Raw genomic sequence first — 13850 nt, forward strand, 5'->3', positions numbered from 1 at the left:
CTTGAGAATTATTGGCTTCAAAAGTAATTTGGTATCCAGTTACTTGAATGAAGTTCGGTGAGTAATTTAACTTACCCATGCTTCAGTTGCATTATTTATAAAATGTGGACAATGATAATTAATTCACAGCATTCTGAGCAACTTACCATGGAACCAGGCACACAGTAAATTTGGAATAAAAGTAATCTATGATGATGTTGATGATATCTGCTGACAGTGATTTGAGGAAAAGCGTCTTTCATGTATTCTCTCTCTTTCTCTCTCTGTGTCTCTCTCACTCTCTCTCCCTCCCTTCCTTTCATCTTTTCTCTCATTTCAAGTGTTTATTATTTTTAACTCGTCTTCTATTTCTGGCAAAGAACCTATGTAATTGTACCTTTCTTCTAGGTATTATTTGCCAAGCAGGTGTAAAAGTGCAGCATGGTATAATTTAGTAAAACCCTAATTTTAGGTATTGGGTTTGTGCTTCTCTCTGTGTGACTGGGTGCGGCAGTGTCCCCACAGGATCCTCAAGCTGTGGGACATGACCACGGAGTGCCACGGGAGTTAAATTCCAATGTCTTGGAGTTGAAATGATTCAAATTTGTTTTTTATTTAATGGTTTAGATTAGGAAAGAATAAGTAAATGGGCTTTATAATTGCTGAGCAATATAAAGCTTTTTTTTTTTCTTGAACTTCATTCAGTGCAGATGCAAAAGGCATTTTGTTCTATTGAAGGACAAAGTCTAAAGACGATCTGGAGAGTTTCTACATGCAGCACAATGTAGATTACACTCTTTTATTAAATGTGGTAGAATCAATCTGATCTTTCCAATCTTTATAATCTGTAAGGTTTTATATATATAAATAATTTCCTAAAATAAGAATAAAATAATTAAGAAACTACAAGTATTGGCAAGTAAAACTATTTTTAAGAGAATCATGAGAATCTCTGCCAAACTTCTACTTATCATCATCAGTGAAAAAAAAACCTATTGTATTATATAATCTTAGGAAGTATATGTGTATCTGGGAGCTTCCCAAAAAGAATGTTTTGAATGAACCAATGTTACTAACCTCCAAAGAAAATTCCCAGATCCACTGACAGGTTAGGGGTTTAAGAAAAGAAAAAAAAAGAGAGAGAGAGAGAGAATTGGTGGGTGGGTGGGGAGAAGTGAAAGAAATGATAATTTTAAAAGGAAGTAGGAGAAAATACATGATTTCTTAAGAGTGTTTATTAAAAGTAGTGCATGGTAATATGATAACCACTCAGAAACTAACATCATAGACTGATCAGCTCTACCATTGCTCTTGGTCATAATTGCTTGGTCTTTTAGTAAAAGCCTATATTGACTTATGTGATGCCAGATATTCTTCTAGGTACTTTACTTATTTTAACTCATTTGTTCATTTTTACAAAGTGATGGGTGTGATAAAACTATTGTGTCCATTTTATGGATAAAGAAACTGAATGACAAGAGTGTGACTTACCCAAGGTCATACAACTAAGAAGTAGTCCAGCCAGGATGTGATGAACTCAGCCAATCAGATTCCATCATCTCTTCTGCCAGTCTCTTTCCCAAGGCAAGATGCCTCCATTCTGCATTTTATTTACCTCATTCAAAAATTGCAGTGGTTGTTATGAGGAAGCCAAAGCTATTATGCACCATGAGTCTGGGAAAACATGGAAATAATCCAAGTAGAATGTGAAAAACAATGAACACTTTGGTAAACACATCTAATAATGAAAGAAAAAATAATTAGAATGATTGAGACTTTGAAAAAGGGGAGGAGTTTTATCTAATTGAGCTAAAGTATGTTCACACATTTTAACAGCCATTCCAGCAGAATATGCAGCCCATCCTCCCTTCATTTCTCCAGAGAAATTTTGCTTATGTTTCAACAAGAAAAAATACTTTTGCCTCAAGCTTCTGACATATTCAAATTTACAATGAGAACTGTACATCATCTTTTTCTTGGTAAGTTATGAGAGTAGGAGTAAAATCCTGACTTTGCTGTTTATTCTCCATAAAACCTTAGCTGAGACTTTTAATTTCCTTGAGTCTATGTGGGTTTTTTTTTTTTTTTACCTACGTGGTGAGAGTAACAGTAGTACATACTTCTATGAGGTATGATGAGGAAATTAAATGAATTATGTGCATAACAGGCTCTTAGCATTCTGTTCAGCATCTAGTTAAACTTAACGCATTGCAAGAGTCATTATTATGATTATAGTTGCTACTATTATTCCTTGGGGCCAATGGTGAATGGTTTGATATTAGTCTTGGTTCTCTAATTTGCATATATTCAAACCTATCCAAATTTACACAGTTACCTTTTGTTTAAAAGACATAAATAGTAAAAGCATTTTATGATGCGAGTTTACATAGGCCATTCATATATGAAATTTATGACATTTCTGATAGTAAACTAAGAATTATCCCATTGCATTGCTAGGAATTCCAATAGGAAGGCTGTGGAATTGTATTTTGTGATGGAATTTTAAATATATCCTGGTATGATTTATTGAATGCACTTAAGATAGAGACATTAGAAAATAAAGGTGTTTTGTTTGATCTTTGGTTTGAGAGATAATGCTATATTTGTTTAAAATTAGACACACATCATCCCTTGTCCTGTGTATCAGTGTCCCCTTTGCAAACCAAACACCCCAAAAATACACAGACCTGAAATTGGCCTTTGCTTTCCATTTGCCCATGGAAAGATTTAGAAAGTTCAGGTTAGCAGCATAAGCAGATATATATAACATTTTCACAAATTTCTACTCATTATTTATTTCCAGTATTTTAGATTTCCTAGCATGTGATTACTGTTTCCTTCTGTATTAAATTGTTAAAGAAAGAAATTTAAATTACTTTTTCCTCTTTCTCACAAGAGATAGGAAAATGAAACCCAGGTTTATACCCCCCCCCCACACACAGAACAAGATTTAATTTGCCTAAATACTGCAGTGTGGTAGTTTGGTTTTTGTAGTTTTGATCCAAGGTAAACCCTCTTTAAGATCAAAAATGGTTGCTTTTGTAAATTGTTTTTTATTTACTTGCTTATTTAGCAAATACTGAGCTTCAAAAAATTTGGGCTTAAATATATAATGCAAGCTTTGTGAAGGTGGGAATCTTGGCAAGTTGTTTCAGAACTTAGAACAGTCTTAGTACCTAACAGGGACTCGGTCCTTGCTAAATGAGCAAGTAAAGGTTTCTCAACCCTGGCGCTCTTGACATTTTCCATATAATCCTTTGCTCTGAAAAGCATAGATGCCAAGAGCCCTCCCCACCATCAGTTGTGACAATTAAAAATATCTTCAAACAGTATCAAACATCTCTTGAGAAAAGGAAAGGCCCAAATCACCCTCTATAGAGAAGAAGATGGCCTGCAGTAAATGGATGAATTACCTTAGAATATCAAAGGAAGTCTTCATACTAAAGAGTCCCTGGTCTAAAACAGAAGAGATTTGGAAATTACTTAATTTACATAGTCAATATAGGTCACCAAAATGGGTCATTGATGGAATCTCCCCTGCCTTTGGTGGTACTAGGGTTTAAATTCAGGGACTCAAGCTTCACCTGTCAGGCAGGCATTCTACCACTTGAGTCATGCTTCAGTTCCTAAAATTTTAGGATCATTTATGTCCCCAACAAAGTTAACATGAATGTGGGACCATTACAATAGATTTGTTATAATGAAAGGGAAATTATCTTTCATCATCTTGGGGCAAAAGAGGAGTCACCCGCAGCCACTTGTATTGTGGCAGTGTTTATATCAGCTCTCTTACCCTTCCCAGCCTCGTTCTTTAGGGAACTCAGGTCTGAATACAGAGGTTCTAACCTCAGAGTCTACATACTATTTAACATTGCCCATGTGATATGGAACTCTGGGTTATTTTGGTGATGCAGCTGTTGGAAGCTTATCCATTTCTGGAATGTGAAAAGCATCCTCTGACAATGTGCAATTGTTGTCTAAGCTGTTACATTGTCCTTCATCACAATTCTGGCATCCTTCTCATGGTGTTTAGAGAACTGGAGAAAAATGCTACCATATTAGCAAAGAGGAATATTGGGTGTGAAAAGAGACTTGGGGGAATAGGCACAGAAGTCACACTTCATCTGTGCCAAATTCTCAACTCAAATGAAGTGCAAGTAGGCAATCCTTTACATAAATCTCTCTCCCTATCTAAAGTGATGCAAATGTATAGACGATCTCATGCAAGTTATTTAGTCTTTCTAAGCCTGGGTATACACTCCACAAAGAGGAGATTTCAATGAGGTATAAGTGAAATATGTAAAGCATTCAGAACAATGCCTAGCATGTGGCAGGAACTCAAGTGACATTAGCTATTACAATAATTATCTTCATTATTAAACATATGCAAGTGTTATTTTACTCTGTAAGCTAGTTGATTGTGATGCATACAAGGACAAATGAGGTCATATAGACCTAGGGTGGAATTTTGGCTCAATCACTTTTCTAGCTATATGAAATCTTGTTATCATCAGCTTAGGTTGTGCAGTAGTAAGAAAAGACTTAAGTGCCTCAGTTGCTTTCATGCCCAAATTTGCATTTCTTGCTCAGCTCAGCATCCATCAAGGTCCACGTGCAGCTCTACTCTTCATCATCCTTGTGCGAGAACCTAGACTGTCAGAGTATCCTCCATGTAGAAATTATAATTCATCAAAGTAGAAGGAAATAAGCAAGATGGCAGATCATGGACTGATTCCCAAAACTTCTCCCCAGAAATGCATACATTACTGAGTCCAAGAGGGCAGGGGTCTGTATAGAGGAGCAGTACTAGCGAGAGTGGCAAGGCAATGCTAGACTCTACCATGCCTCTGATGTGTACCTCTGCATCTCCATCTTTGCTTCTGTAAAAGTGCAAGGATTGAAGTATGTAAGAAGTCCATTTTGATGGATTACAAACTACCAACCTCTGCCATACATACACATGCTATCTACAAAATCTCACTGAGTCCTCACAACAATTAGCTATGGTCATCAGCTAATTTGGTTCCATTTTACAGCCTAAAACCAACAAACTGAGGTCTTGAAGAAGCTAAGTAACTTCACCCATAAGATTTTAGACATAAATCAAGCACTAAGTACTTGATTCTGTTAGCCCCTTCCCCCCAAAACATACACCTTGTTGTTACATATGGCTTCTTTTTGAGACAAGTGTTTTCAATCATTTTTAGTCTCTCTTTCATGTAGGAAGAGCAACAGGAACAAAACTGCTCACTACAGATGGTGCCACTGGCCTGTTGGAGTGCCTACTCACTACATTTCTAGTTTTTCTCTAACATCTATGGGCAGGGGGCACCTACCCTGGAAGCTCTCATTCTTACCCAATTTGGCCTGCTGCATCCCCTCCCAGACTGCAAACTATTCCTCTCCATATTTCCCCCTCCTAAATATTAAATACACACACACACACACCCAGCCTTTTTGGCAAATCTTTGTAGTAAACAGATGGACTATCTGTGTTGCTGGGAGACAACTTCATATGGAATCCAATCCAAAGGAAAGGAGAAGGAAGGGGACATATCAGCTGTTTAGGGTGATGGATAAGAGCACTTATCCTCCTTTCCTCCTCCACCTCCCCCACCTCCTCTTTTCTTTTTCTGACTCCTTTTTGAATTTGATTCTAGCTTCATTACCTGTTGGCTGTACAATCTTGAGCAGGCCTTTTCCTTCAGTAAGCCTCAATTTCTTCATCTCTAGAATGAGAAAAATAGGACTACCAACCCACTGGTATTTTGTGAATATTTAATGAAGTAATGTTTATAAACCTCTTAAGCACAGCTTCTGGTTCATAGAAAGAACTTGCTTGGTTGTTGTTTGTTATATTTGGAAAGGTTAGCTCACTGAGAGAGGAACAAAATATCAACCACTTTCCACTAAGTTCCATGACAATTATTTGAACCACTTTGGAGGGGAGACTCAGAGTCCTATTTATGATTATTTGAGGTGGAGTTTCACTTGGGGATTGGAATTTAGGCAAAGGATGGTAGTAGACACTGTGAGTTTTGAAAGGTCCTTGAATGTCAACACCTGTTTGGCCCTTTGTGAGCTGTTTCACTTTGGCTAACTCAGCCTCATTAATCTGTTTTGTACATTTAAAACAGCCATAATAATTTGCTCCTAACCTCGCACATGACCATGAGGGTTACCTGCCTGGCGCATGGTCCCATATTCAGATTAATTGGTTTCTGCCTCTCCTCTAGCATGGTTTCTCCATGGACAAGGTAGATACACCTGCTGTGCCCATCGCACCTGTACTCAGTGTGCGTCTCTGACCAGGCCAGGTTGCAACTTCCTTTCCACCTGCCCCCCTGCTTCCTTCGCAGGGAAAAAGCAGTGCTCCTCCTGTTTTCTGATGTACCCCAACACCTGGCACTGCCTGACCACTTGGGAGACGTTCCATGAAGGCCTGGGGGGAATGAATGAAGTAACCAAATGAGAAATTTCTACAAAATGAATAATTCCTTTGGTGTTCAGAAGTCACCAGAACCCACACACATTGCTCCACGTAACGTATTTTTGTCTGATCGGGAAGCCCCGTGTTGAAGCTGACGACACCAGCCCTCTCTTCCCCCTCCAACAGCCCCAAAGTTTCCCCGAGCTACAGGGCAGCAGACGCGCGCGGCTGAGCCCGAACCAATGTCTGTGGGTTCTGGGTGCCCACCGCCTCGCCCTCCCCTCCCGAGCGCGCAGCTGGCCAATGACAGCCTCCCTTCGGTGGCTTGGGCTTCCCCCCTCCCCTGTTGCCGCTCCACTCGCCCAGCTCTTCCCTGCCCGCCCCTCGGCTGGCTCCGCTAGCCTCCCGGGCGCACGGGTTCGCGGAGCGCACAGCCAAGCGCAGCCGACCATTAACGAGCTGGAGCCCCGTAGCCTGCGCTCCCGGCTCTGCCCTCCTCGCCTGGCGGCTTCCCAAGCGGCTTCTGACCCTGAGGACTGTGGAGTCAGGTGAACTTCATTATCCAGGCGAAGCGGTGGTCAAGAAGACCCAGCAAGAGCAAGCTATGGACCCTGTAAGTCAGGTAGGACGGCATTGGGCACGGTGGGGGGCGTAGGGGACCCCGCGGCTCCGAAGGAGCGCCTCCAGCTCCCTTGCTCACGCTTTTGCTTTCTCTCTTGTCTCGTCCATCCAAAGCTGGCCTCAGCAGGCACCTTCCGGGCGCTGAAGGAGCCCCTCGCCTTCCTGCGATCCCTGGAATTGGTGAGTAGCTGTGTGTGGCATGGGGAGGGGGACCGAGGCAGAAAGCCATCAGGTGAGGCGAGGTCAAGGTGGGCGCATTCTGCTCGTTCTACTCAAAGCCTGGTATTCAGCCTTCCTCGCTTCAATCCTGCCCATTTCCCAGGTGCCATTCCGGGATCGTGGGGCGGGCTCCAGGGACTGCACTTGGAAGCGGTCAAATGGATGAATTTTCTCAGGAGTGTCATCTCACCTGGTCGCGAACCAGCGCGCAGGGGCTGTCCAAGGAAGCCTCCTGGAGAGATGGGGCGGGAGCCGGAGGAGTGCCGCGGGGCTCAGGCTTCTCACCTGTGCGCGCTGAGCAGGAGGGCAGGGACACGGATTTAGCAGGGTAGTTGGGAGCATTTGGCCAGGCTGGAAAAGTTGGTCAGCACTGGGACAGCTCCCTGACGGCCGGGGACGACGGAAGCGCTGTGGGCAGCTGCTAGAGGGAGAGGCTAGCAGGCTGCTAAAGATGTTGGTGTAGACAAGATAAAGAAGTCTTTTTCATTCCCTAGTATTTCTCTGCCCCTCCAGGGCTCTTCTGATTCTTCCAGAATGCACCAGCTTTCTCCAACGACCGGGCTGTAGGAAGTCGCATTCCTCTTCTATTTTGTTCCCTCCCCCAAAACAAACAAACAAACAAAAAAGCCTGATTGTCCTATGGCAACTTGTCCATGGACAGAAAAGCAAGGCATAGAAACAGCAATGTCAGTGTTGTTGGCTGGGGTGATGGTTATAGGGAGTGAAATCTGCAGGTCACACATTCCCTCTTGTTAGGAGCTCTGAAAGGCTTGCGAACCTATCTGAACTGAAAGTTCAAAGCCCGTCATATAGCATTAATCACAGGCCCGGACCACTGACTAGCTGGGAAATTATGTAAGAGCCTGCTCTGCGCTCCCAGATCTTAGCTCTGAGGGCTTCTGTGTGGCTTAGGCTACAGAAGCATGGTACATGTTTACACGCATGACCTACAAGATAAATACATTTGCCTTGTTTATGGACCTAAATAAAAAAATGCCTAGATACGGTAATTGGACATCCAGTAAGATGACATCAAGCTTTTGGAAGGCTTGAACTACAGGTTCTAAACTGGTGATTCTGGTAGGGTTTTTTGTTTGTTTGTTTGTTTTGTACAGCTAAGCAATGCTCACAGTCCAAGACATCAGAATTCCACTCACATTCATTCATGCAACATTTCCTGTGAAAGAGTGACTTACCTTGGATCAAAATAACTCCACTGATCTCTCAAAACAAAGTTCAAGAAGCTGGCATCTTTTCCCACATAACCTTCTATTGTCTCACAATTGTCACTTACTTGAATCTGTGGCAACATGATTTTTGCACTACTCACCACACAGCCTATACTGGTGTATTACAAAGTGTGGTCACGTGGATAAACTTGTTTAAATCACAGATTTCTGGGGTTTGTTGTTGATGTTGGTTTTTGTTTTGAGACAGGGTCTTGCTGTATAGCCCAGACTGGTCTTGAACTCTCAATCCTCCTGTCTCAGTGTCAAGTGCTGGGATTACAGGAAGGTACCACCACCACATCAGGCTAAATCACAGATTTCTGGATGCCAGACCAAAATATTGGGAAGATGGGTACTCATAGTCTGCACCTTAAGCAAGCTCCCAGGATAATTGTTATGCACATTAATGCTGAAGAAACACCAAGCTGACCTACAACACGTCCCTCAAAACTCAAAAGCACTTTGAACTTTGCTATTTCTCTTCACACTGCTTGGACACAAAGCCTAGGAAAGGTGTTTGCCTTTTATCTTTGCTTAAATGTTAGCTATTCAGTGAAGATTCCTCTTTTATTAACTCTCCCTTCCCTCTATCCCAGAATGAATGATTCTTTGGGATTTGGTTAAATTAAATTTATTTATGTATTTATTCCATTCATTCATGAGAATTTATCACAATGTATTTTACTATTTTACTGCCTTACAGTATTTTTCCTTGCAGGGTGTGTGTGTGTGTGTGTGTGTGTGTGTGTGTGTGTGTGTGTGTGTGTCTGAGACAGAGTGAGAGAGAGAGAGAGAATGAGAGAGAGAGAGAGAGAGAAAGAGAAGGGACTCAGGGCTAAGAAAGTATAAAATGGTGGAGAGAAGGAAAATATTTATGTGTATATGGTGGCATGAAGAGCCCCTGTAAGTTGTTTTTCCCTCAGAAGACACTGACAGTGAGAGGGAGTGTGACTTCATAATGTGATAGAATTTGTCCTCTTTGTCTCAGTGCCCCTCACTGGTTCCTTTCATAGTGTTTGGTAAACATTAAATGATGAGCAAAACTTGTTAATTGGTAATGACAGAGCACTTCAAATACCCTGGTTTCTCTGTTTCCATGGAAGTTTTATAAAGCAATGGGGAGAGGCTGTGAAGTTGATAGTCCCAGGCGTCTGTAAGCTACATTCCCTTTCCCTTCAGCATTGATGCTATACAACTAAAAGTGCATATCTTAGTACACCTGGGTTGCTGTAACAAATAGCCATAGGCCAAGCAGCTGATAAAACATAGAAATTTATTCCCCACAGTTCAAGGCTGGAAATCTGAGATCAAGGTGCTGCCAAATTCAGTGTCTGGTGAGGGCCCACTTCCTGGTTCATAGATGGCACCTTCCCACTGTCCTCACATGGAGGAGGTGCAGGACTCTGGTCTCTTCAGCCTCTTATAAGGATACTGATCCCATTCAGGAGGGCTCTATCCTTATTAGCAAATCATCTCCCAAAGGCTCCACTACCTAATATCATCACTTTGGAGATTAGGTTTCAAACATTCTAACCATAGAAATATATATAGGGACAATTACTGCAACACCATCTATAGTGGAAAGAATTGGAAACAACTAGTAAATCCACTACAGAAAAATAAAAGTATAATTCATATACATTATGAAATATTATACTGTCCTTAAAAAGAATGGATTAGGCTGGGCATGAAGGCATACCCCTGTAATTCCAGATACTCAGGAGGCAGAGATTGGGAGGGTAGTAGTTTGAAGCCAGCCTGAGCAAAAAACTAGGACCCCACCCATCTCAACAAACAAACTAGGTGTGGTGGAACATGCCTGGAATCACTATTTTGAAGGAGGCATAGGTAGGAGGATCACAGTCCAAGGCTGGCCCTGGGCAAAAAACTGCAAGACCCTATCCAAAAAATAAACAGGAAAAAAGGGCTGGATGCATGGTTCACGTGACAGTGCACCTGCCTAGAAAGTGCACCTAAGTTCAAACCTGAGTACCATCAAAAAAAAAAAAAAAAAGAAAGAAAGTAAAGATTAAATTACTATGCATTGACCTGGTGGTTAATCCAGGCAATTGTGTTAGATAAAATCATTAAGTAAGAAAAATGAGTTTTACTTTTTTTATTTGATAAAATTATTAAGTGGAAAAAAGCAATATAAAATCTTTTCATCAACATATGAATGATTTATTCAATCAAATGTCCAAGAATTGCACAGAGTACAAGATGACTTTTTGCAAAAAGAAAAATGCAGTTTTGTGAGTGTATATGTGTCATTTTTACGAGAATAGGAGAAAGCAGAAAAGTATACCACCGAACTAAGACAAGTGATTTTTTTTTTCACAATAGTGTAATTTGGTGCACAGAGGAAGAGACTGAAGGAAGAGCTTGAGGGACAGTTGGAACCACAGGCCTAACTCTTGTCTACATTTGTGCACACGAGTGACTCTTAAAAATAACTCATACTTTAAATTACTTCGTATGGATGGACCATATAAACTGCTATTATCTCCAAAGGAAGCCTCTACTTTTGGATTTATAGCCTTAGGGGGAAAATGTACTTTACTTCTGTGTCCTTTCCTTAGGAGGGACTCATGGACACAGTAGGTTTAAAGTCTTAATAACATATAAAAGTCATACCTTGAGGGGAAGCTTGAGCCGATTTCAAAGACTTTCAAGCAAAACTTCCACATTCTTAATCTCTCCTTAAAGCAGGTCAGGGGACTGTTCACTATCTTTTGGGTCAAAACAGAAATTCAGGACACAATAATAACTCTGGTGGTCTGTTTCATTTATTCCCTGATATTAAAAATAGGTCCTGCAAATTTCTTACACCATCATTTGGAAATGGTACAAAAAATCAGATTTATCCTGTTCTCAGACTTACTCTGAAAAACTATCTAAGTATAGTCCTGTCTTGTACTGATCATTCTTATTTTTGCTACTTCAATGTTTTGCAAGTAGGCCTGGGGGGTCTCAGTCTCTCTCTCTCTCTCTCTCTCTCTCTCTCTCTCTCTCTCTCTCTCTTTCTCACACACACACACACACACACACACTTTAAAAATACATTAGTACTTTCTTTCCTTCCTCTAGTCTGTATAAGGCTCTAGATTTGTACCTGTAAACTTCTGAGACACTGTAGGTGGTGGAGCACTCAATACATAAACACTTTTCAGGGCCACATTGGTGTAGTTGGAAGAGCATGGAAAGGCCTTAACCTCCCCCGGGGATGCTATTTGGTCGGCTTACGTAGTCCTCCAACACAGTGCTGAGCTCCAGACTCTGCCCTCATGTAATCAACTGCTCAGTCAACTTGCCTGATTCCTCCAATCCTTTCCTGGCATCCAAACCTAATTTTTCTATACCATTTCTTCTGTAATCATAGGACCATTCGACCTTTCCTTTCTGCTTCTCTGCTTTCCTAAAGAGGCCAATCCAGAGACGCAGTGTGTCTAATATACAGGAAAGAGAGTGCTTGGGTTAAGTAGAGGCACTAGCATTTATGTAATCCCCATCACTCACCTGATTTGTCACCTGTGTTTTCCAAGCAAACATCCTACTGCTTTCTTGATATTAATAGGTAGCATTTATAATTCATGTTGATGATAAAGTAAAGCATTTCAACATATAATAATATATTAATAGCCACTCTTAACTCCTAAGAGGACTGTGTATATCCACCTTCCTCATGACTGCTTCATATAAGGCACTATATTACCATGTTTTCGTACATTATCATGTTGGATATGACTTTACCATTTCACCACAAGGCTTAGGGATGTTAACCAACTCATCAAGAACAAAACTGTAGGAAACCTCAAAGCCAAGATCTGAGCATTCTCACTCCAAATGCTCTTCCCTTAAATGCCACACCCTTCTGCTTCCTTCCATGAGGCAGGTACTTGCTGTATCTTATCCAATTCCTACTCCTCGAGGGAACTTTAAAAGGGGGATATTACTTTATTTTGTGGTGTTTATCTCATCTATTAAGATATATATATGTACATATATTTATATTTATATACTTGAGACCTTTTCCTGAAAATACCAAGGTGTGTCTGGATTCAAAGACAACTTAAGCAGACATTGTCTTTTATATTTGGCTTCCTTTTTCTATTTATTATTAATTAACCAAGGTAGAGTAAGGTTCAACTAAAAATCTGTATCTTTTCATTTAAAATGTGTATAACTTAAAGACTATTATAAAGCCAATATTTTAATTTCACTTTACAGTCATGATTTCTTTTTCTATTAAAAAATATATGTACATGATATGACTTCTTTTTTTCCCTAAGTATAGACAAGACAGGGAATTCTAACATAAAACATTGAACTCATGAGCAGCAGTCTGCCATTAGGGCTATATTAATGTGTGTTTAATTATAACTTTCTAGCCTCTCGATTACTGACAAGCATCATGTGCAGTTGGAATATGAATCAACACGTGCACAATGAAAAAACAACTTCCCAGCATCCTACTGGAGTCAGTACCTAATGCGTTTCTGAGTTTATTAAGACAACTGGTGTTCAGCCCCACAAGGGAGGCGGGAGGGGGGAGGGGGGAGAAGGGGACAAGGGGTCAGTAACATTTCTTATGGATTTGAAAATAAATTTCATTCTTTATTAGCTTGGTTACCTTGGGAAAGTTATTTAGCTTACTAAGTAAATGACAGCTTACTAGCTTTCCTTGTTCTGTTCTGTAAGATAGAGGTAGTAAATTTGTTCCTACTTTAGAGGGTTATTCTAGTGAATACATGACTTAATGTAAGTACAGTTGCTCGCACAGTTCCTAGGCTATAAGAAGTGATCAATAAATGATTACAAAGATGATGATGATTATGATAATGATTTCAGTGACCCTGATGATGAGAGGAAGGTGAAGGGAGAAATCCATCAGAGTGTAATTTAGAGCATTAAGACTAACTTCTTACAGTTCAGTCTTGGAAAGACTCTCCAGTAGGAACTTTGTATTCATAGTTGTTCATCTCTTTTGAATCTCTCTGTATATTTGCTAGATGAAGGGCTCTTACACCAGACTTATTTTTACCATAGCACTGAATGATTTTCAAGGGACCCGATCCTTGGAATATTTACATTTCAGAGAAAATCCCACAGAGGCCAGTGTTGAACCTAAAAGGGAAAAATCTAATGGAAAAACAGCAGGCACTTGGCCCTTAGGAATGGTTTTGTGAGGTACAGAAAGAGAATTTTCCAGCTTTTTCTCAAGTCCTAGTCCACAGACAATGAACTACACTTGGTAGGATTACAGTGTGTTCAATTAAATTATCCAGGATGTAGATAAAGGTTCTCATAGGGTTGCCTATGGGTGCTTACTAACCAGGTACTCCTGGCCCTTGGGAGTCTCCCAGATAGGAACA

The 13850-nt window shown here is 40.6% G+C and overlaps 1 protein-coding gene and 1 long non-coding RNA gene across 3 annotated transcripts in view; one reads left to right on the forward strand and one right to left on the reverse strand.

Annotated features, from left to right (window-relative positions):
• Positions 1 to 1100: 1100 nt before the first annotated feature.
• Positions 1101 to 13850, reverse strand: part of LOC141411518 (uncharacterized) — a 122456-nt gene continuing 109706 nt past the window's right edge. The window contains exon 3 of the long non-coding RNA XR_012436331.1: positions 1101 to 1653. This is a non-coding gene — a long non-coding RNA (uncharacterized lncRNA). The remainder of the gene's footprint in view (positions 1654 to 13850) is intronic.
• The window catches only part of Synpr (synaptoporin), a 300697-nt gene continuing 293605 nt past the window's right edge, over positions 6759 to 13850 (forward strand). The window contains exons 1-2 of one of the 2 annotated variants that reach the window (XM_074044116.1): positions 6759 to 7022; positions 7145 to 7210. In XM_074044116.1, the coding sequence (XP_073900217.1) occupies positions 7014 to 7022; positions 7145 to 7210 (75 nt within the window). In that variant the 5' untranslated portion in view covers positions 6759 to 7013. Of the gene's footprint in view, positions 7032 to 7144; positions 7211 to 13850 lie in introns of both variants that reach the window. The other variant, XM_074044119.1, reaches the window with a different exon arrangement.

Source organism: Castor canadensis, chromosome 10 (genome assembly GCF_047511655.1).
Source record: "Castor canadensis chromosome 10, mCasCan1.hap1v2, whole genome shotgun sequence".
Classification (NCBI taxonomy): Eukaryota; Metazoa; Chordata; class Mammalia; order Rodentia; family Castoridae; genus Castor; species Castor canadensis.